The sequence below is a fragment of the Cricetulus griseus genome, chromosome 7, assembly GCF_003668045.3.
Source record: "Cricetulus griseus strain 17A/GY chromosome 7, alternate assembly CriGri-PICRH-1.0, whole genome shotgun sequence".
NCBI classification, from domain to species: Eukaryota; Metazoa; Chordata; class Mammalia; order Rodentia; family Cricetidae; genus Cricetulus; species Cricetulus griseus.
Window position 1 is genome coordinate 115,882,444 of NC_048600.1, and position 23,186 is coordinate 115,905,629.

The 23,186-nt window shown below is 53.5% G+C and overlaps 1 protein-coding gene across 1 annotated transcript in view; it reads left to right on the forward strand.

Annotated features, from left to right (window-relative positions):
• Hdac5 (histone deacetylase 5) overlaps positions 1-22,114 on the forward strand; it is a 29,691-nt gene extending 7,577 nt beyond the window's left edge. Inside the window, 24 exon segments of the mRNA NM_001246781.1 lie at positions 10,347-10,606; positions 10,695-10,839; positions 10,924-11,038; positions 11,546-11,676; positions 11,832-11,978; positions 12,066-12,178; positions 12,516-12,647; positions 12,831-13,053; positions 15,059-15,270; positions 15,501-15,779; positions 16,413-16,578; positions 17,254-17,387; positions 17,706-17,826; positions 18,174-18,223; positions 18,383-18,490; positions 18,842-18,897; positions 19,021-19,108; positions 20,149-20,268; positions 20,510-20,607; positions 20,769-20,887; positions 21,243-21,376; positions 21,602-21,686; positions 21,823-21,988; positions 22,075-22,114. Coding sequence (NP_001233710.1) covers positions 10,347-10,606; positions 10,695-10,839; positions 10,924-11,038; positions 11,546-11,676; positions 11,832-11,978; positions 12,066-12,178; positions 12,516-12,647; positions 12,831-13,053; positions 15,059-15,270; positions 15,501-15,779; positions 16,413-16,578; positions 17,254-17,387; positions 17,706-17,826; positions 18,174-18,223; positions 18,383-18,490; positions 18,842-18,897; positions 19,021-19,108; positions 20,149-20,268; positions 20,510-20,607; positions 20,769-20,887; positions 21,243-21,376; positions 21,602-21,686; positions 21,823-21,988; positions 22,075-22,114 — 3,242 coding nt within the window.
• The last annotated feature ends 1,072 nt before the right edge of the window (positions 22,115-23,186 follow it).

Here is a 23,186-nt window from a genome sequence, read left to right on the forward strand (position 1 = left end):
AACCTGTTGGCAGCACCAGGCCCTTCTGGTACAGCCTCCCCACCAGGCTGGCACCGCAGGATGCTTCCTCCAGGGAGGGGCCAGCTGGACCCATGCCCACTTGGCCCCTCCTGGCAGTGGCCTGGCTTGGTACTTGTGTGTGAGAGAGAATATGTGTGTCTGTGTGCTAGAGCCCTTGACTCTGGATATGTGGGTGTGGACCTGAAGGTTCCAATTAGAAGGTGGGAGCTGTGTGCCTCTCTGGGTACCTGTGATTTGGCTCTCAACTGTCCAGGGGTAAGGTCCAGGGGTAGGACTGGGAGGTTTCAGAAGAATGTTTTGGGAAGGTTTGGAAACTCCTTGGGACACGATTTGCTGTTTATGTGGACATGGATTGGGATGTTCACTCGGTGTCCTCTTATAGGACATAGTCTTGTAGGAGACCAACCCTGCAGGGTGCCCACCAGGCCTCTGGGAAGGATCCAAAAGGCTGCTTCTTGCCCAGAGCTAATTGAGCTACAGCTCCTGTGTTCAACCTCCAAACCCTGCCCTGTGGGTGTTAAGGTGGGCTCCTCAGAGGTGCAGGAATGTCTGCAGAGCATCACCTAGGGTGGCTACTAGCTGTCAGCCGGTTCTGCACTGAGCCACCAGTTGGCCCCAAGTTCCCTCTTACTTACTTATCCTTTTTGAACTAGACTCCAGAAATCCTGAAAGTTTAGGACTATATTCTTCTATCCCTGGTCTCCAACCTGGCTTTCTGAGCCACGGCAAGCAGTCCCTGCTGGCAGGAGGGAGGTGTGAGTCACCCGAGCAGCTCTGGGGGAAGGGGGGGCAAAGAATGTTCCCCCTGAGCAGCTCTGATGCTGTGTCTGTGACGCTGTTGGGGACAGATATAGGCCTGGAGCTTGGCTGCCTTTTTTTTTTTTTGGACTCTGGAATGTAAATAGTCGTTTCAAATAGAAACACTTTAACCTTTGGGTTAAGAAAAAAAAATCCACCCTAGATAAACATGGCCATGAGGGCCCAGAAGCCTGGTGTTTCCCTCCTGCCCCTTTCGCTTCATGCACCCTCTCCTACCGATTTCTTGAGCAGCCTCTAGACAATATGCAAAAGCCTACAAGTGAAAAAGCCAGTTTCCAGCCAGTTTCTTGAATGGTGTTGCTGGTTTCTCCAGCCCAAAGGACTGGAGAAGAGGCTGCCTCTCTGTCCCTTGTAGCAGCAAGTCCTGGGAATTCTTATTTGGGGGCCGCTTTTGCTCCCTATGCTGTCTTCTTGGCTGCCAACACCCAGCACCTAGCACAGTGGGTGCCACTTAGATGAATGAGCGTCGCACGAGGGGGCGGAGGCCCAGCCTTTTGGCAGATTGCCTGGGTGCTATTCTGGGGCTTGACCTGGTGGCTGAGTAGAGACAGCTATGGTGGCACCTAAGGGTAAGTGACCTCAAGAGGGACAGAAACACTCTGCTCTTCCTGCTTAAGGAAGGGACAAGGGGACAATTTCTGCTTCCACTGCTGGTGACTGGCGGCCTCTCTTGACAGATGGGTGTCTCTGTCTAGCTACCATGTCACTGCCCAGTGCACAGTGGGCACCTCCACTTGGCCCTGGCTTGAGGATCCTGGGATCTTTAACACCACTGTGGGATTCCCAATGACTCCAGAACTGGACTCTGATTTCCCTGTCCATTTCTGGTTGGGCTGAGTCCTGGACATATGAGAAGGGGTGGCAGAGGAGGAGGCTTCTCTGCCCACTGAAGGAGGTATGGATCTGGTGTGTGCCAGGAAGGAATGCTCTGGATGTTGGGAAGTCCCATGGGAAACTGGGGCTTTCCCTGGCTGTTCTTATTTAGGCTCTTGAGGCCATTCCGAGCATGGCTGTGTGTCAGGAATGTGTAGGTGTGGGGATGCCAGGAAGGTAGGAAGGGCAGGACTTAAGTGGAAATAATATTGTAATACACGAGGTGGCAAGGATACCCGGGACTTTCCTCACTGGTCTCTTTTAGGAAGGATGTTAATAACCCACATTCCATAATTGAGAAGGATCAGAGAAGTCAAAGAACTTACCCAGGGCAGGGCAGTGGTACACACACCTTTAATCCCAGCACTTGGGGGGGGGGGGAGATAGGCAGAGGCAGGTGGATCTCTGTGAGTTTGAGGCCAGCCTGGTCTACAGAGTGAGTTCCAGGACAGCCAGGGCTACACCGCGAAACCCTGTTTGAAAAGCCAACAACAAAACAAAAACAAAAACAAAACAAAACCCCAAAACCTTACCCAGGATCACAGAATAACAGAATAAGTAAGAGCTAAGATTTGAACTCAGGTCTGCCTGTGTGGGGACCATTGTAACTCTACACAAAAACTCTTACATTTCTCTAAACAATGGTCCTTTGGGTGGGTGTGTCCTTGTACCTGGTGCCTATGGTTTGGCAACCAGAGCGTGGACTAGATTTAACTCCAGTTCGTTCGTTCAGTTGGTGCCCATCTGCAGTATACATACAACCTGTACAACCTTATGTGGTAGGCCTGTCTGTGTGCCTCCAGAGTTTGTGCTCCTAGAGAGTAGGGCCCATTCTGGCCCCGATCCTGGGGTGTCTAAAAGTAGTTCCCCCCCTCAATAAATACTTGGAACCACTTAGCCAATTATCTCTGTCTCTCCAGGCACTTTAGCTCAAAGGAAGGTGAGGGAGGGCTCAGGAACAGAGTAAAACACCCACCCAGACAGAGCCTTTGCTGCCCCCATGCCCTCCTAGCTCATCTTGTTTTTGAGACCCTCAGCTGTCCCTTTCCCTCTGCACAGCTGCCAGACAGGAAATCAGATTAACCGTGTCCACACACAACTGTAACAGCTGCCAGATTGTCAACAGAGGAGAGAGTGCAGGCTGCCCAGAAAAGTTGTGAGACAGTGGGTCTCTGGCTTTGAATTGCAACAGAATTGCCAGCGGGATGTATTCAGATGCAGGTTCTGAGTCTGTAGCAGCTCAGGAGGCAACATTTAAACTCCTCCTCTGGCGGTTCTGACATAAGGCAAGTTAGATTCTAAGCTGTCTGTCTCTCATGTTTCGTGGAAGGCCCCTGGTGCGAGACCCGCCTATGCAGAGGGCGGATGGCTGTTACCCTAGACAGTCAAATACAGTTCCCAGCAGCCTGGCAGTCTGGAGAGAGGATGTTTTGAGATGCCAGCAGCAGGTGTCTAAACTTGAGCAGAGTTGGGGGATTATGGCAAGCAGCCAGGTGGACCGGGTGCCTTGCTGGACACTCAAGCCTGGGTTGTGCGTGGAGAATGGAAGCAGGCCTGCGCTGTTGCTCCTGTTACCACCACTCCCTGCAGGTAGGAGCCAACAGTCCCAGCAACAGCTGCAGGTTTTGCATGGTTACTGTGCCTTTTAATTGCCTGCAGCTTCTGTGCCCAGATATTTTTTGGTATGGTGGGGAGATGGGGACCCTCCTTTCTAGATAGCCTCCTAAGATCACGCTGACTCCAGGGATACCTTGTGTACTTCACCTGGATTCCACATCCCTGTAAGGTCTTTCAGAGTCTCAGCCTGCCTCCAGTTTCCCTCATTTGTCCTCCTCTCCCTTCTACCTTTGGGCTCTGGTAACCTTCATCTAGGTTGCTGGATCCTTAGGGCTCCTTGTTGCATCTCTCACTAAATTTGGCACCAGCCTCCAGGCTTTCCCCGTTTTGCTTTGTAGGGAGCGGGGCAGAGAGAGCCAGGAGAGTCTAGATTAAGCACTGGCTCCTCTGCCTCCTTTTCAGGTGACCTTGGACAAGCCTGTTCCCTCTGTGGCCTCACTTTCCTCCTCCTGCAGCTGGGGGCGTTGAGTTGCCGAGCTCCTGGGCCTTTTCCTTACTGACATTCTGAGGGTCTCTGAGGTCAGTTTCACATTGCTTCTGCCTTGCTGGAGGAAGGGCTAAGGGTCTCCCAGGACCTTGCCCCAGGAGGATAGAGAATAGCCTTGGGGAGAAGTGTCACCTCTAGTGGGGTACAGTGAGGTCAAGGATGGGAGGATTTCAGACTGCTTAGGGTGGTGGTGGGGCTTGAAAACAGGGTCTACAGCTTGCACTCATTGCTCCAGGTGATGTTTTGGGGGGGTGGGGGGTGGGGGGATTTCACTGCTGAGATTTGAGCTGCAAAAAGCAGGCACTGAAGCCAGGCAAATGGCCTTGAAGCGCTAGAGTTGATAGGATGAAGCTCCCAGAACCTCATCTCTTTCGATGGCACCTAACTGCTGGTCATGCTGCAGTTCATAGGAAGGGCTGTGCTGGGAAAGGACCACAGAGTGACCTTCAGACAACCTGGATGAGGGCTACAGCTTTACTGTGGCTTGAGACTGAGCCTAGCATTCGTAGAGCCTAAGTAGTTTGTGAAGTTGGCCTCACATTTTTCTTTTTTTTTTTTTGGTTTCTCTGTGGAGCTTTGGAGCCTGTCCTAGCACTCACTCTGTAGACCAGGCTGGCCTCAAACTCACAGAGATCCTCCTTCCTTTGCCCCCCAAGTGCTGGGATTAAAGGCATGAGCCAGCAACACCCAGCTTGGCCTTACATCATTCTAAGCATTTTATTTTGTGTGCTTTTTACCTTTAGTTTAAAAAATCAAAACAAAACACCAAACACATTTTTTAAATGTATTTATTTTTATTTATGTGTATATTGTTTTGCCTGTTTCGTATGTCTGTGTACCATGTGCATGCCTGGTGCCTGAGGAGGCCAGAAGAGAGCATTGGATCTCCCAGGACTGCAATTACAGATTATTGTGAACCGATATGTGAGTGCTGGGAATTGAACCTGGGTCCTCTAGAAAAGCAGCCAGTGATCCTAACCAATGAGCAATCTCTCCAGTCCTCTGTGTGAGGAAGAGGCAGGGAGAAAGTCAGAGAGAGAGAGAGAGAGAGAGAGAGAGAGAGAGAGAGAGAGAGAGGCTGAGATAGGGAGAGAGACAGGGAGAATGTCTGTGTAGCCCAAGCTGACCTTGAACTTACCTTGTTCAGGAATTCTCCTACCTCAACCTTCTGAGTTGGTATATGCCGTCATATTTTTGTTGTTGTTGTTTTTTTATTAATCACTTTATTTCTTAGACAGGGTCTGACTATGTACTTCTGTTTTGATCTAGAACTCAGAGAGATGTTTTTGATCTTTTGAGACAGGGTCTGGCAATGTAGCTCAGGTTGGCCCCACAGCATTTGGGTTAGGCATATACCACCACACCTGGATATTTTGTGAGCTTTAGAAACTTATTTATTATTTTATTATTATGATCATTATTATTGTGGTGCTGGTGTTCATACACAGAGCTTCATGTATTAGGCAAGCACTTTATGACTGTGATACATTCTGAGCCCATAGAAACATTTTGAGTAGTAGTCTATAGACTTTGTTAGATTGCCAAAGCCAGGATGGACACACACACACACACACACACACACACACACACACACACCAGGAGCCATTAATAATAATAGCCCTGACTAGTTCTTCTGAGATCTTTCATGGCCCTGTGCCAAGCTCCCCAGCATTCTTTTGGGCTTGGCAACCTGGGAGGTAGGTGCTCTGCCGCCATTTTGCAGATGCTTGCATGAAGCATGGGGAGGCACCTAGAGCCTTGACTAACAAGTGGCACAGCCTTGAGCCTGCACCGCCTTTTCCAAAGCCCTCTCTCTTAACCATTACATGTTTGTGTATTCGCTTGCATTGCTCCACGAGTTGTGCAAATTGCTAGGTGAGAGTCATACCGGGCCTGCACATGTGGAAATGCTGTCTGAATTGTGGTAGGACCTGTTGAGCCTCAATTGGCCTCTCTAGTCACGTAAGAGCACAGAAATAGATCATGGGAAACTGTCCTTGGTGGGGAGGGGTCATCGGCGTCATGGGCAGAGGAGTGTGAGGTGTGTTCCCGGCCTCCTTTCAAATTCTCTCAAGGCCAAGATGGGGACAAGAGCCTTTTTTCCATTCTCTAAGGGATAGGCAAGGGAATTAGACATTTAGAGAAGCTGCCTATTGTTGGCAGAGGAGGCTACTTGGATACTGGTGGGGTGCGCCTTCTTCTTGGGTGCTGCCTGGAATGACACCCCTCACTAGAGCCAGGCTAAGCACACTTGTGCTTAGGAACTTCCTGCCCATGCTGGGAGCCAGGCCACCTGGATTTGGACCCCTGCTCTGCTTGCTGCTTAGTCTGTGGGGACTTCTGCACTGCCATCTCTCTGTGAAGCTTGACTTCCAAAGCCTGTCACCGAGGGCTGAAAACAGATGGTCTCAAAGGACCCTTTCAGCCTGTCCCCTCCAGGCAAAGCAACTCCACAGCATCAGGGATTGTCTGCTTAGGTCTTGCTTCAATCCTGAGTGTCACATCGCCTAATTCTCCCTTGTGTTAGATTCCCTCCTTCCTCAGTGGCTCCTGGAGAAGGGTCTTTCAGAGATAGACACTGAGCTGCTTGGGTCTTCAAGGTGGGTCTGAACCCTGGGCTGCCCCAGGGTCCCCCAGTGGAGTAGAAAGCACCCATTCCCTGCTGGTCAGGGTTTGTCTGACTCTCCAAATGAGTGTGGAGTGTAGCTTGCAGAGTGTTCCTAGCAGGAGCCATCCTTGTCCCTTGTCCTAGATCTGTTTACTTTGAGCCCTAGTTCCCAAAGGTACTGTCAAAACCTGTTCCTTGTGGCCCAAAGCCCCTTATCCACCTAGAGACCATATCCCCTTGCCTGGGACTTGCTGTTTTAACTTTAAATTTCAAAGTTTGGTTGTTGTTAGTTGAGATAGGGTTTACTCTGTAGCCCAGCCTGGCCTAGAACTCACTTTAGTCTTCCTGCCTTAGCCTTCTGAATGCAGCAACCATGGCTGGCTGTGGTTATTATTTTGTTTTTGAGGCAATATCTCACTGAGCTACTCAGTCTGGCTTTCACCTCACAATCCGTTGGCCTCAGCTTCTTGTGTATCTAGGATTACAGTGTGCAACCTCCAGTTCACCCCTTATTCTCAGTCTAAGGCAATGCTGGCAGTGGGCACAGAGTTGCCCCATTTGTCTCTCCTTCTGAGGGCCTGGGCATATCTTGTGCTGTAGAACCTCCTGGTCTGATGGGGTTCATGGGCAGAAGAGGGCCACTGCATGAAAAGAAACTATCAGTTGGTATCAACTCTGCCCAGTTACACCCATGAACTCGGCAGGTCTGTGCTTTCTGAGCCGTAGCTTGGTATGGGCAGGGCCACACTGATGGGTGGACACAGATGGCGCTGCCCACCCCACTTCTTGGGCTGAGGGCTTCTTCATGGAGGCAGCACGGATTAGTTTGCTCCTAAGGCTGCTACTCCCTGGAGGAAGCAAGGGTTTGAGATCTTAGGGTAGGTAGCCAGTGCCTGTCCCTGGAGCCCTGGCACTTCTCTCTACAGGAAGTTCCTGGCATTGACTCTGTTCTGTTCTGTGCAGGTCAGCGTGAGTCCTGGGGTGGGATGGGGTGGGTGAAATAAGGACCCGGGGTCTTGCTGTCCCCTGTGATGTTGGCCTTCCAGGGAGCTCTTGGCTAGCTGGCCTGAGTTCTCACAAGTCATCTTCTTGGGTGGAACACGCCCCTCAGCCCACCCTTTCCTCTTCCCCAAGGTTCTCCAACCTTCCTAGGTCCACCAGGAGGCAACCACGAGCCCTTCCTGTCCTGACACACCCACTTCCCCTTCCAAGTGCTTAGCTTGAATGGCAGCTGCTGTCACCTGCTCTGTTCTTGCCAAGCTGACAGAGGGCACAGATCCTTAAGGGGATGCCAGGACAGTTAGGGCCTAGGTTCTGTGCCAGGCAGAATACATTTTGGAGACCCCATTCTCTTTCTTCCCTTTGTCCCATCCTGAAAGGAGCCTCATTGCCACCTGGTAGAACCTAGTATGTCCAATGTTGCCACAAATTAACATTCTTCTCCTGATTCCTGCTTGCATGGGAGCTGTGTGGTAGAACCCTCTGGCTCGCCTGCCACCTGCATACGAACGGGGCTAGCAGTGGGAGGGTCCCCCTTATGTGAACCCCTTAGCTTTCTGCCTGGCTCCTGCAAGAAAAGGTAGCCCTGCCCACTACTATTCCAACCTGGGTTATCTGCTTGGAGCCGGGATCTTTAGTCTTACCCTTTCCTGGGCTGATGGTCTAGCATCTACCGCTGACAGCCCTAGCCCTGCAAAGAACCGTAGGCGAAGACAGTTCACTTCTTGGTGGAGTGATCAGTGTCAGAACCAAGCCAGCTTTGGGTCCAGACTGATAGTCCTCCAGCCAGCTTAGGGCTTTGCTGCAGAGGGAGGAGGGGTTAGAAGGGGACTGGGGAGACTAGAGGCAGGCCACCAGCTCCTTTGATGCTACCCTGCTTTTCACCCTGATGTAGAGCTGGTCCTCTCCAGAAAGGCCCCAAGAGATTTCAGGCATCTTTCATCTGGGTGCTGGGGCAGAGCATGGAATGAGGGAAAGTGAGAGTGCGTGTGTGTGAGGTGTGTGTGTGGGGGCATTGTGTGTGTGTGTGTGTGTGTGTGTGTGTGTGTGTGAGAGAGAGAGAGAGAGAGAGAGAGAGAGAGAGAGAGAGAGAGAGAGACTCCACCCTTATGGCCTCATCTGGCCACTCCTGCAGATGTGGCTCTGGCCTGGTGGCCACAGAGTCGTCAGTGTGGCTGACAGAAACCACAGAGGAATGTGCTCAGCTTATGTTGAGGGAAGAGGGGGTACTGAGAGACATCCTGCTGAGGCTCTCCCTCCCCACCCCACCTCCCACCTCTAGTGGGTCTCCCAGGCATATTAGGCTTAAGAATGGCACGGCTTGCCCCAGGCCCAGAGATGGCCTTCAGTGCTGTGTTCCCTGAGGACATTTGCAGGGGCTCTTTTTAGTCCCTGCCACACCACACACCCTTCCCACTCTTGAAGTGGATCAGGTGTGGGGGTGGGGTGGGGGTGGGAAGAGGCCTGAACACTGGCAACCACCAGGACATCAGGGTTGTATCTTCTCTCTACCTGGGATGCAGTGAGCCACTTGGCCGGTGGAACATCTTCTTAGCCCTGTGTGGCCTCCCTGGTCTCGAGTGCGGGGCGTAGGACTTTTCTTTAGAGAAGTGGAGAGAAAAGGGGGATGAGTTGGTGTTGCCTTTCTCGCTTCCTTCTTCCCAGGCAGCGGTATCCTGCCTTCCCCTTCCTGTTAGCTTCAGGCGGCTTAGTGGGGTGTGGGTTGGGCTTGGGGCTCCCCACTGGTGTGGTGTTTGCCTGGTCACCCTGGCAACCACTGGGCAGCGATGTGGAATGACATTCAGTGACCAGAGGACAGTGCACAGGGATCAAGAGGTCAAGACCCAATCTTCCCATAAGCCAGTTGGAACCTTTCCCATTCTGTGGCCCATTGTCCGTGTGGACCTCAGAACCACCCTGTGGATCCCTCCACCGCTGTGCCCTGCCCAGGGATCCTCCCCTGGCTGGAGACTGAGGGCCTTGCCACAGCTCCAGCCCTCCCTCTGCCATCACTTCTTCCTGTCTGATTCCCTTTCCTTTCCTGTCTCCTCCTCCCACCTCCTCCCTGCACTCCCATTCTCTCATCCCCCTCCCCCCAACACAGCTGCTGTTTGGCTCACTCTATATATAGCGGCATTTTCAGGGTAATTACAATAAAACTGTTGAAAGGAGATAATCCAGCAGAGGAAGCCGGGCTGACTCCCAGCCCTCTCTTGTCCCTGGCTTGGTGCAGCCCTGCACCCCCTTTTCCCTGAGGCCTCCTGTTCCCACCCTGCCCCCCCCCCATGCCTCATCCCCCCTCATCTGCCCCAACTGGGACTTGACTGAAAGACCCACAGAGAGCAAGCTATCAGGAAGATCTTCACAGGCCCAATCCCTGCCTCGGTTTCTCTTCACGTGTAGTCTTAGGTGGGAAAAGACAAGGGACAGTGAGTGAGAGTGTAGGACTTAGATTCATGTGGCTCTTTAGTCACCTGGCTATGTCTGGTCAAGTTACTCAGAACTCTCTCTGCCTTGGTTTCCTTATCTATGAAAGGGGTAATAATAGTAGAATCAAACTTGTATATCACTGTGCAATTTAAACGAGCCATGTGTATAAAATGCCTAGTATTAACTGTCAGTGACGCCATCGCCATCATGTATTGAATACTGTCACTCTCTGACTGCTACTTTTCACACTCATGTTTTTCCCTCAAACCCAAGGCCCTGTGCATGCCAGGCCGTCCCTTCCTGCAGCCCTGTTGCATAGTTTCTTATTGAAGTTCATGGCTTCAGCTCCATTTAAAGAAAGTGGAAGGCAGCACCCATGGGTGGAGAGATTTGTGTCATTCAGGGTCTAGTGGACCTGTCTGGTGGTCTCTTGGGCCCTGAGAGCAATCTGGGGCTGGATCCACTGACCACTTGTGTGTCTCTTGCCCACAGTGGAGGTGAAGCCGGTGCTGCCAGGAGCCATGCCCAGCTCCATGGGGGGTGGAGGTGGAGGTAGCCCCAGCCCTGTGGAGCTCCGGGGAGCTCTGGCAGGCCCCATGGACCCTGCGCTACGGGAGCAGCAACTGCAGCAAGAGCTCCTGGTGCTCAAGCAGCAGCAGCAGCTTCAGAAGCAGCTCTTGTTCGCCGAGTTTCAGAAGCAGCACGACCACCTGACGAGGCAGCATGAAGTCCAGCTGCAGAAGCACCTGAAGGTGAGCAGGGGTGCTCGGGGCCCAGCAGAGGTGCAGCCCTGCCTCGGCCTGGCTCACCACTGCCTCTGCCCTCCTGCACCCATCACAGCAGCAGCAGGAGATGCTGGCGGCTAAGAGGCAGCAAGAGCTGGAGCAGCAGCGGCAGCGGGAGCAGCAGCGGCAAGAGGAGCTGGAGAAGCAGCGGCTGGAGCAGCAGCTGCTTATCCTGCGGAACAAGGAGAAGAGCAAAGAGAGTAAGGCCAGAGCGCAGTTCCTGGGCCCCACCGCACAGCAGCCCCGGCTCCAGGCACCCCGCTCAGCTGTGCCCTGTCCCGTAGGTGCCATCGCCAGCACCGAGGTAAAGCTGAGGCTCCAGGAATTCCTCTTGTCGAAGTCAAAGGAGCCCACGCCAGGCAGCCTCAACCATTCCCTCCCACAGCACCCCAAATGCTGGTAATGGCTCTGGGGGGCAAGGGTTGGCAGAGGGGCCCTGCTCAGGGGCTGCCTGGTTACAGGATGGCTTAGGGCTCCCTGCCTTGCAAACCGTTTTTGAGTTCGGCAGTCTGTCTTACTAGGAGAGCTCTCTCCGTCCTATTTCTCTCTTCCCCTTCCCAGGATCCATTTTTCCCCCCTCTGTAATGTACACTCCTGGCTCCATGAGGGGTAGGGGTGGAGGTAGCCACCCCCAGGAGACCTTTCCATGGCTCTTCTTTGCTGTGCTGCGTGTGGTGGCCTCTGCCTATAGTAGCACTCAGGAGGTAGAGGCAGAAAGAATAGGGGTCCAAGTTCATCCTCGACTGCATAGCAAGTCTGAGACCAGCCTGGGCTATATGAGACCCTCTTTCAAAACATATATATATAAAAACAAACAAAACAAAGTCTTCCAAGTCAAACAACTAGCCTAGCGGGGCAGGTCCAGTGGGTAGGTGGTAACTAGATCTGCTTCCACCCCACCCCCAGGGGAGCCCACCATGCTTCTTTGGACCAGAGTTCCCCTCCCCAGAGCGGCCCTCCTGGGACGCCTCCCTCCTACAAACTGCCTTTGCTTGGGCCCTATGACAGCCGTGATGACTTCCCCCTCCGCAAAACAGGTGCGTGAGTCCTGGCTTCCGGGAATATGGCTCTTAGGGTAGAGGTGAGCATGTGCCAAGGGCAGTCAGTGCTCCTGCTCTGAGTTGCCCCGACTGGTGGGCGGGGCTTCAGGTTGGTATATAGATCAGTCTGACTCCAGCCACTGTCTCTCCAGCTTCTGAGCCCAACTTAAAAGTCCGTTCGAGGCTAAAACAGAAGGTGGCGGAGAGGAGAAGCAGTCCCCTCCTACGTCGAAAGGATGGTACTGTTATTAGTACCTTTAAGAAGAGAGCCGTTGAAATCACAGGCACAGGGCCTGGGGGTAAGGCCTCCTCTCCTGTCCTAACTGTGAAGGTCTGGGAGGAGGGTGGCTCAAAGCAGGCCCAGGTGACAGCCACTTCTCCTGTAGTGTCGTCCGTGTGTAACAGTGCGCCCGGCTCTGGCCCCAGCTCTCCCAACAGTTCCCACAGCGCCATCGCTGAGAACGGCTTCACTGGCTCAGTCCCCAACATCCCCACCGAGGTACAGGACTGGCTGAGGCTGGGGACGGGGTCGGGGGCACAGAGGTGCTCTTTCTTTTGGAAGGTGGAGTTTGGCTCTTTCTGGTCTAGCTGAGTGCTCAGCCAAGATGCCTCTGTGTACATTTGGAGGTTTCTTGCCTGGATATGTTGCCTTGAGAAGAGATTTATTTGTCCCGCAGGCCCCTGAAGGGCTCTGATGTCTCTGTCACCCCCACTTGGGGTTCAGGGTTTGGGGGAGTGAGAGACCATTCAGAGCCCTTGGCCTTGGTCCAGGTTGCCCCTCTTGGCTGTCTCTCCTTTGCCTGCTTTCATGTCTGTCTCTCTCAACTACTCCCCAGATGCTCCCCCAGCACCGGGCCCTCCCTCTGGACAGCTCCCCAAACCAGTTCAGCCTCTACACGTCTCCTTCTCTGCCCAACATCTCCCTAGGGCTGCAGGCCACAGTCACTGTCACCAACTCACACCTCACCGTAAGTACAGGGCTCATACCCTAGCCAGGACTTTCACCTTCCCCATGGCCCTAAGGGAGCTGAGAAGGCATGGCCTGATCCGGTGGGTGGGCAGAGAGCTCAGGAGGGATGCTGGTCTGAGTTGGCAAGACAGGGGCAGCATCAGTCTGTGCCTTATCTACCATCACCCTCTAACTTCACCAGGCCTCCCCGAAGCTGTCAACACAGCAGGAGGCTGAGAGGCAGGCCCTTCAGTCCCTGCGGCAGGGTGGCACACTGACTGGCAAGTTCATGAGCACATCATCCATCCCTGGCTGCCTGCTGGGTGTGACATTGGAGGGCGACACGAGCCCCCATGGGCATGCTTCCCTGCTGCAGCATGTTTTGCTGCTAGAACAGGCCCGGCAACAGAGCACGCTTATAGCTGGTGAGTAGATGAACGGTGTGCCTGAGAAGGGGTGCTTGTCTCTCATGGGATCTCAAGTCAAGGCTATCCCTTAGGGAAAAATAGCCAGGGATACTCTTTAGTCCTTCCACAGCCGTTAGTAACATCATTGGTTTCTTCCATATTCTGAAAGCATCGGGTACCAAGGTTTGGTATGCCAGACCCTCGGCAGAACCTGCCCTTGTCACCAGGTTCAGATTCCATAGCAGAGCTGGCCAGCAGGAATATGCAGGTCACACTTAGTTTATTTAGTTAGGTGTTTGGGGGGGGGGGAGGCGGGGCTCACTCTGTCACACTAGCCCAGGTTGGCCTCAGACTTATGGCACTCCTCTTTTCTCAGCCTCCAGAATGCTAGGATTTCAGACATGACATACCACACTAAGCTGCAAACCATACACTTGACTTAAAACTTTCGCCATGTTTGAAAATCTTAGGGCTGAGAATGTGGCTCACTGGGTCAGGTGCCAGCCGTGCCAGCCTGAGGACTTGCGTTCAGATCCCCAGTTCCCATGAAAGCCAGACCCAGTAGCATAAGTTTGTATTCCTAGCCCTAACACTCCTACATGAGATGGAGGCGGAGGGGGAGGAACCCTCGGAAGCTCACAGGCCAGCTGTATACATAGCATACATAGCAGTAAGCAGTGAGAGGGATGTGTTAGATAAGGTGGAGGGCGGGGATTGACACGTAGGCTGTCCTCTGACTTCCACGTGCATGCCATGTTGCACTCACACACACCAACTGTATACACATACACATCGTGCAAACACTTTATTTTTTTTTGAGACAAGAGTCTCACTATGTAGCTCTGGCTGGCCTCAAACTCACTGTGTAGATCAGACTAGCCTCTAACTCAGTGATCTATCAGCACTTTGCTGAGATTAAAGGTGGGTGCCACCAAGCCCAGCAATATTTTTGTCTTTTTCTAGTCAGGGTTTCTCTCTTTTTTTTCTTTTTCTTTTTCTTTTTTTTAAAATTCATTTATTATGTATATAGTGTTCTGTCTGCATGTAAACCAGTGCAGGCCAGAAGAGGGCACCAGATCTCATTATGGATGGTTGTGAGTCACCATGTATGTGGTTGCTGGGAATTGAACTCAGAACCTCTGGAAGAGCAGCCAGTGCACTTAACCTCTGAGCCATCTCTTTAGCCCCTCTCTGTGTAGTTTTGGCTGTCCTAAAACTCTATGTAGATCATGCTGGCCTCGAACTCATAGAGATCCACCTGCCTCAACCTCCTGAGTACTGGGATTAAAGGTGTGTGCCACCACTGCCCAGCTATTTTTCAGATTATTTTTTTTCTTAACCTAATTCTCTCTCCTCTCTCTTTCTTCCTGTGTGTCTTTCTTTCTTTCCTTCTTCCTTTCCTTTTTTTGAGACAGGGTTTCTCTGTGTAGCCTTGGCTGTCCTGGAGTTCATTCTGTAGACCAGGTTGTCCTCGAAGTCATAGAGACTTCTGCCTCCCAAGTGCTGGGATTAAAGGCATGTGCTACTGTTGCCCGGCTTATATATTTAGCTTCTATCTAGAATATTATTATCATTTCAGTTTTTGTTTCGTGTGAGCCTTGGAATCCAATGTATGTTTCATACTGGTAGCTAATGTCAATTTAGGCCATGTTTCAAGGGCTCACTCATTGCCCACAGCAATGACATTGGACAGTATTAGACAGTCAGCCCTTAGAACCTGCCAACATTCTTAGGGGATCTGCTAGAAATACACGTGGCCTTGGCCCAGAACTTCTCAGCCTGGCAGGGAGATCTTGTTGCAGTTGGAGAGAGCTAGTCATTGTTCCTATGTGTAGTGGGCCCGGGACTACTTGTGTATACTCAGGCAAATCAAAGGGATAGAAAAGAGACCCTAGGAAGGCTTGCTGGTGCCAGTGGCACCGAGCTCACTGTTGAAGTATAGGGATGAGAAAGAATGGGGCTCAGCCTCGGGGACAGGGTGCCCCCTCCCAATAGTACTTATTCCCCTTCTCCACCTTCATAGTGCCACTCCACGGGCAGTCCCCATTGGTGACGGGTGAACGTGTGGCCACCAGCATGAGGACAGTGGGCAAGCTCCCGAGGCACCGACCTCTGAGCCGCACTCAGTCCTCTCCACTGCCGCAGAGTCCCCAGGCCCTGCAGCAGCTGGTCATGCAGCAGCAGCACCAGCAGTTCCTAGAGAAGCAGAAGCAGCAGCAGATGCAGCTGGGCAAGGTACATTCAGACAGGCAATGTCCTGGGCTACCCAGGAGTGACCCAGGCTGGCAAGACACAGGGGGGCTGAACCCGGTGAGCAGAGTGCTTGGAGGAGCCACCTTTGCGTTTTCCAATTCACATAGAATCCGTTGTGTGGACCGGTGCCTGCCTGGCTGGGAGAGGGCGAGAAGGGCAGTAGACCGGCTTGGGCTGCACCCACCCCCAGACAATATGCTTCCTTCTCCTAGATCCTCACCAAGACTGGGGAACTGCCAAGGCAGCCCACCACCCACCCCGAGGAGACAGAGGAGGAGCTGACAGAGCAGCAGGAGGCTTTGCTGGGGGAGGGGGCCCTGACCATGCCACGGGAAGGCTCCACAGAGAGCGAGAGCACCCAGGAAGACCTAGAAGAAGAGGAGGATGAAGAGGAGGAAGACGAAGACTGCATTCAGGTCAAGGATGAGGAAGGCGAGAGTGGTCCCGACGAGGGCCCTGACTTAGAGGAGTCCAGTGCTGGTTATAAAAAGGTACCTCCCATGCACTTGGTCTCTACCGACTGTCCTTCAGTCTCCAGTGGTGCAGTTGCCAGGCCTTGAGCAGCTTTCTAAAGAATAGGAAGGGGAGGAGAGACCAGGAGGGAGTGGGAGGGGGCTCCTGTATGGTCCCTGAGCTGTACCTGCCTGCCAGTCTCCCTTTGTGGCTGCCCTTGTCTCTTAACTGCAGTGTGCTTGTGCGTGTGTGCATACACATGGCTCTGCGTTCGTGCCTGTGTCGGCTGGTTGTGCGTTGGTCTCTGCGTGCATGCGAGCTTGTGTACACACACGCCCCCACTGTTACTACAGTGTGCCTTGAGCCTAGCGCGCTCCATTCATTGCGGACACAGCCCCAAGCCCTTAGGCCTGACTCATCCCGCCCCCACCCACCCCCGTCCCTCTCAGCCTCTTACCTCAATGCTACTATTTGGAGTGACTCATCACATCCCCCATCTTCTCCATCTTGCAGGAGATGGCAAGGCTGCAGTGTCTCCTGTCCCTGGAGGGAGCAAGTGGGAGGAGGTGGGGGAAGGAGGAGACTTGGGGGCCCTCTGCAGGCTGAAAGGACCCTGTACCCAGTCCCATCCAGGCTGTGCCTTACACAGGCTTCTTTCTACTCCTTTCCAGTTGTTCACAGATGCCCAGCAGCTACAGCCCCTGCAGGTGTACCAGGCACCCCTCAGCCTGGCCACTGTGCCTCATCAGGCCCTGGGCCGCACCCAGTCCTCACCTGCTGCTCCTGGGAGCATGAAGAGCCCCCCAGACCAGCCCACTAAGCACCTCTTCACCACAGGTAAGCCCCACCACTTCCCGTTCCATCCTTTCACCATGCACCAGGGGCTTGGATGTATAGCATCCATGGACCTGCGTACACACTGCATGGAGGGGAAAGGAGTCCTCATATCTCCGTGTGCATCACAGCTATTCATGGGAGCAGCAGCAGCTTCTCTCCAAGCAAGAGGGTAGGCAGCTTTGCTCCTACTCCCGGGGGCAGCGTTGTCTTCTCTGTGCCCCCACCCTCCACCTAGGGCACCTGCTTTTGCACCATCATCCCACAAGTCCTAGAGCCTTGGGTGGAGAGTCCACTGCTTCTTTTAGTTCTTGCCCTTCTAGCCTCCTGGTCTCCTTCCTCCCTGTGGGGTTGGCAGTGAGGCCTCAGTAGAACCCAGAAGGCCTTTGCCCATAAGGCTGCCACATGCTCGGTTCTGACATGGCACAGACTTACTGACTGTCTCACCAGTGGGGAACAGAGCATGGGCAGACATGATGGGGAAAAGGAGGAAGGTCCCATGGGGACGGTATAGGGGATGCAGAGGACAGAGATTGGGACCAGCAGCAGCCAGGCTGGGTTTGAAGAGGAGAGAGGGTATGTAGGTGAGTGTTGGTGGATAGTCAGAGATAGTTACTAGGACAGGATGTGCAGTAGGGTTCAGAACAGTTGTGGCTGACACAAGGGTCTGTGGCCCAGGTGTGGTCTATGACACGTTCATGCTGAAGCACCAGTGCATGTGCGGGAACACACATGTACACCCAGAGCACGCCGGCCGCATCCAGAGCATCTGGTCCCGGCTGCAGGAAACTGGCCTGCTCAGCAAGTGTGAGGTGAGGGAGCCCCTACCTTCAGCTGGGAATTCCATCTGAGTGGTGCCTTCACTGCCCTTCCAGCAAAGCCTCTCCCATGCCCCAGCCCTCCAGTCAGTCCTGAGACTTTCCCAGTTCCATCCCTTGTGGTCTGCTTCCCTCAGGGTCCCCAGATAACCTGGGAAAGAGTCCTGGAGTGGGGTCTCTCAAGGGCCAAGGCATAGTTACTCCACATCCTTTGGCTCTCCTGGAGGTTGGCTCTGTGAGCATTGGGCTGTAGTTGTCAAGCAAGTCGAGCCTTGTCAACGCTCTCTGGCCTCTCTTGACCTCCCCTGGCAGCGGATCCGGGGTCGTAAAGCCACACTGGATGAAATCCAGACAGTGCACTCTGAGTACCACACCTTGCTCTATGGGACCAGCCCCCTCAACCGGCAGAAGCTGGACAGCAAGAAGCTGCTTGGTGAGCTGCAGGGCATGTTCCCATGTGTGTCCTCAGTCTGAGTGTGATGGGGCTGTCATGAAGACCACCAAGCCAGAGTAGACAGCAGTCCTAGTGGGGTCACACCCCAAGAGGGTGTCTTTTGCCTAGACGCAGATTGAATATACTGGGCATCAGGCATAAAGGTGGACTTGGTGGTAGTGGTCTGTGTTTCTTCCCAACCTGTCATGTCCCTACTGTTTGCCTCCAGAGATAGGTCATCTCCCCAGAACAGAGGATAGAGGCTCTCAGCTGGCATGGACTGCATAGCCCATGCCAACTGGCAACTGGGACACCTTTTAGAGCATCTCTGTCCCTCTTTCCTTCAGGGCCCATCAGCCAGAAGATGTATGCCATGCTGCCTTGTGGGGGCATTGGGGTGAGTTGAATATGTGTGATTGGAGTGGGCAAGTGGCTCCCCCGGCTTGGCTCCTTCCTCCCTGCCCCCATGGCTGCTGGCCTGCTCTCTGGTGCCCACTCCCGTTCCTCCCCTCCCCCTGCAGAGGGCACACTGAAGCCCGATCTCCTGCCCCCGCAGGTGGACAGTGATACTGTATGGAATGAGATGCACTCCTCCAGTGCTGTGCGAATGGCAGTGGGCTGCCTGGTAGAGCTGGCCTTCAAGGTGGCTGCAGGGGAGCTCAAGGTAAGGATATACTTGTGGCCTCCATGCCCCTTGCCTGGGTCCTGTGTCTTCAGGAGCAGGTGCTCAGGGGAAGCACTGACTTCCCTTCATCAAGACATTGTCCTTTGCAACTTTAAAGTCTTAGTGCTAGGATGGGGAGAAGCTTGAGGGACAGCCATGGTTTGAGGGCCATGGGGAACCAAGTAGGCACTAAAGCCTGAGAGACAACTGTTTCCTGGGGGCCTGTAGTTGACAGTCATAAAAGTGCATTTCTGTGTTCCCATCCCTGCCTGGCTTGTGCTTCTCTCCTGTATCTACCCTGCCCCTGGCTGCATGACTTTCCTGACAGTTGCCCTTCTGCTTGTACTTCAGAATGGATTTGCCATCATCCGGCCCCCAGGACATCATGCTGAGGAGTCCACAGCCATGTGAGTACCACTCTGCCCTGACCCTGGCCCTCTGCCATCAGCTTTTCCTCTCTTTCACTGGAAGCAAACCTCACATCATTCAAGCTGACCTCCTTGCCCTCTCTTCCTCCCCACACCCCTCAGGGGATTCTGCTTCTTCAACTCCGTAGCCATCACAGCTAAGCTCCTGCAGCAGAAGTTGAACGTGGGCAAGGTCCTCATCGTGGACTGGGTAGGCAGCAGGCTGGGTGCCTGGGCAGGGATGGGCAGGGCGGTGCCAGGGAAGGCCTTCAGAAGCGCCTCCAGGCGGCTCACTCCACCTCTGGGCGGCAGGCACTTAGGGCTCACTGGTTGGCTTCACATGTTGACAAGTTTGTATCCTTCTTGCTTCATCATCAGGCCAGTGCTCTCATTCCAGTAGGGTGGGTCCTCCCTGGGGGACCCCAGTATGTTCTTAGCCTCATTTACCTTATCTTCCCCTAGCAGCATCCAACATCCCGATGATGACCTACTCTGAGCAGCAAGGACAGGGGTGGTGCTACTACACTGTCAGACCCCTTTCCCCCTTTGCCCTTACCCTAGGGGCTGCTGAATGCCAGAAAGCTGACCCTGTGCTGCTCATAGCCACCTCTGGCAGTGCAAAGTAGCCCTCCACTTCTTTAAGTGAGGAGGACACTGTTGGGTTACTTAGCAAGGATGCCACACCTCTGTTCCTGAGGCTGTGGGCGTTCCTCAGCCTCCTGCTGTCATGGTGGGGAAAGGGCACAAACGGCTCACTGTGCTTGAGGAATCACTGGGCAGTTGATCAGCAAGGATAGAATTTTTGAAATCCAATTTTGATCTAAAATCATGTATTCAGGTATGGTGCACAACTATAATCCCAGCACTTAGGAGACTGAGGCAGGAGGATTGAGAGTTCAAGACTAGCCTGGACTACCTAGTGAGACTACCTGCCTCAAAAGAAAACAAATTCATGGAAATGTTGATCCTTCTGAAGAAGGATCCTGGGATCCTTCTTCAGAATCTATTTGCCTGTGTTAAATTCCTTGCCAGCCTGACTTTCCCTTGCACGTCAGTGAAATGGGTTCTGCAGGGAGATAAACCATATTCATCCCATGGCTCTAGAGCCTGGACTCAGGGTCGCAGTCCTGGAGCCACTGGTGGGCTCATCTTGAGAGCTAATGGGAGGGTGGGTGGGGAACAGGTGGCATGTGAGCCTTTGGATTAGAGCTTAGACTGGTGCCCAAAGCACCCTGCACTTACCCCCATTAGGACATTCACCATGGCAATGGCACCCAGCAAGCATTCTACGATGACCCCTCTGTGCTCTACATCTCCCTGCATCGCTATGACAATGGGAACTTCTTTCCAGGCTCTGGGGCCCCTGAAGAGGTACAACCCCTGGGCCTTCATGTGAGCCCTTTTGGGAGGTAGCATGCTAGGATCTGGCAGGAAGCCACAGAAGTCCATTCATAGTGATGGCCCCTGTGGCATTCTTGGGCTCCTAGTGGGAGGACCACACAGATCTGACTGCTAGTCAGGGAAAACAGAGGTGGGGTGTGGGGGGGGGTGGGGTAGGGAGCAGTGTTTGGGATCCAGGGCAGTGATAGTGACCTCTCCTACCTTATGCCAGGTTGGCGGAGGGCCAGGCATGGGGTACAATGTTAATGTGGCATGGACAGGAGGTGTGGATCCCCCCATCGGAGACGTGGAATACCTAACAGCCTTCAGGTGGGGACTGAGAAGAGCCAAAGGAGGTGTGGGACCCTGAGCTGGCAAGGGCAGCAGGCACTCAGTTGGGGTGGCGGAGGGGTATGGCCTCAATGGAGAACAGAGCATGGCAAGGCTCAGCCTGGCCTCTGCTGGCATTAGCTTGGGCCATCCCTTTACAGGACAGTGGTGATGCCCATTGCCCACGAGTTCTCACCTGACGTCGTCCTAGTCTCCGCTGGGTTTGATGCTGTCGAAGGACATCTGTCTCCACTGGGTGGCTATTCTGTCACCGCCAGATGTGAGCCTACTAGGGGTCTGGGAGGGTGTGGAACACTGAGGCACATGGGACAGGGAATAAGTTGACACTGCAGGGAGTAAGTCTAAGACTTTAGTAGCTCTACCCACTCATCTGCCAACCCCGCCATGGGCCCAGCAGGTAGAAGTGGAGTAGCAAACAAAGTATCTTCCACTGGAGCTCACTGGCCTTGACCTACCAGAAACACAACTCATCTTAGCCTGTCTCCGTTAAGTTCACTGACATTTCATCTCATTGTAGATGCACTGGGGCTGAAGTCTGCTGTCCTACCTTTTTTCTCCTTCTTCTCTTTGATCCGATTTATCACTTATCCTTTGCTCTTTACTCCCATACAAAGGTTTTGGCCACTTGACCAGGCAGCTCATGACACTGGCAGGGGGCCGGGTGGTGCTGGCCCTGGAGGGAGGCCATGACTTGACCGCCATCTGTGATGCCTCTGAGGCCTGTGTCTCGGCTCTGCTCAGTGTAGAGGTGAGTGGGCCACACAGACGTGGAACAACAGGTGGGATATCCACCTCACGGGCTCCTTGAGGTTTGCCTAGGTCTGAGAAATAGTTGGCCAAGGAAGGCTGATTAGGGTTCCTCCCAAAAGCCTGTGCTTGCCAGTACAGGACTGTCTGGGCTGAATGGGGATAGTTGGAGAGCTAGGCAATTGCCCCTAACCCCACTCTAAGCCTGCTCTTCTTTTCTCTGCAGCTACAGCCCTTGGATGAAGCAGTTTTGCAGCAAAAACCCAGCATCAATGCAGTTGCCACACTAGAGAAAGTCATCGAGATCCAGAGTGCGTGGGGACAGGCAGAGGGGCTCATACCTCAACCTGCCAGGCAGGCGGGGCACATGGGGAGTGGGGTACCAGGGCTAGCAGGTATGTCTAGACCAGTCTGTTCTCCCTGAACCTGTCTGTCCCTTTTGCACAGGCAAACACTGGAGCTGTGTGCAGAGGTTTGCCACTGGTCTGGGCTGCTCTCTGCAGGAGGCTCAGGCAGGTGAGACTGAGGAGGCCGAGACTGTGAGCGCCATGGCCCTGCTCTCTGTGGGCGCTGAGCAGGCCCAGGCTGTTGCCACTCAAGAGCACAGCCCCAGGTAAGCATCTCACCTCCCATCTCCCTGCCCTGGGTAAGGTAGTGAATGCTCTCTACTGAGTCCCCTCCCTGTGCTTGTCCCCACAGGCCAGCAGAGGAGCCCATGGAGCAGGAGCCTACCCTGTGACACCCTGGCCCCCATTCCTCTGGGCTTCATCATTGCGATTTTGTTTATTTTTTCTATTAAAAACAAAAAGTCACACATTCAACACCGTGTGCTGTGTGGGTCTCTCAGACTTGCTCTTCCAAGCTGCTTCAGCCCTCCTACCACCAACACATGGTCCATGCCCCAGCTTTAGGAGTCCATTCCTGCTGTGAGGGTTGGGTGTAGCATTCACTTCTCTGAGATAGCGTTGTTATCTCATGCCCAAGTCTCTGTACTCTTTTCTACGTTGGACAGTACTCTGGGCAGAACCTCCAATTCTGGAGCTACTTGTGATGGGAACAGTAAGTTGGTGCCTTGGCTTGGGCTGGCTTTTGGGAAATGCCTTAATAACTTCACCTCCACACCCCCCCCCCCAACACCCACCTCCTCAGGAAGATTCACTACTACTTAAGACGAAGAGTGGAGGAGGTTAGGCTTCTACCCTTAACTCCCCCTTCCTCTCTGTCCTCAGCATTCTGCAAACCCCCTCCTCTCTGGATTCATGCAGCACTGCAGACTTGTGCCCAAGATGTGGGCCTTAGATTTGTGGCCAGATTTCTTGTTTCACACTCCCAGGACCCCGGAGGGTTACAGGGTGACCCGCAGCTGGGTTGGGGCGGGCAGGAGGACCTGCATACACGAGCAGGTTCTCTACTTTATTCTGTTGACCTTCCTGCCTTGTGCTGGCCCAGCATAGGGAGAGGAGAAGCTAGACTACGTGGGGTCTTCAAGTTCTTGCAAGCAAGCCCCTTTGATGTTCTGGACCAGATTTCCTTCAGCCATCAGCCTGCTGCAAGTGAAAGGATCAAGACTCAGTTTCCTTCTGGATTGTTTTTGCTTTGAAGCCTGGGTATGGTCAAAGAGGTGGCTCTAGAATAGACAAGGCCAGAATCCTCTGCCCAGAAGCCCAGGGCAGGGCTCTCAGCATGAGGGGGTTAGGGGCTGTACATCTTCTTTTCCAGTAACCTGTGTTCAGAGGTTGCAGCCCACAGGCTTCCAGTGAGCGTGGTCTACCCTGTAGGAAACCAAAGATGGGACGTGGCACCTAGGGGGC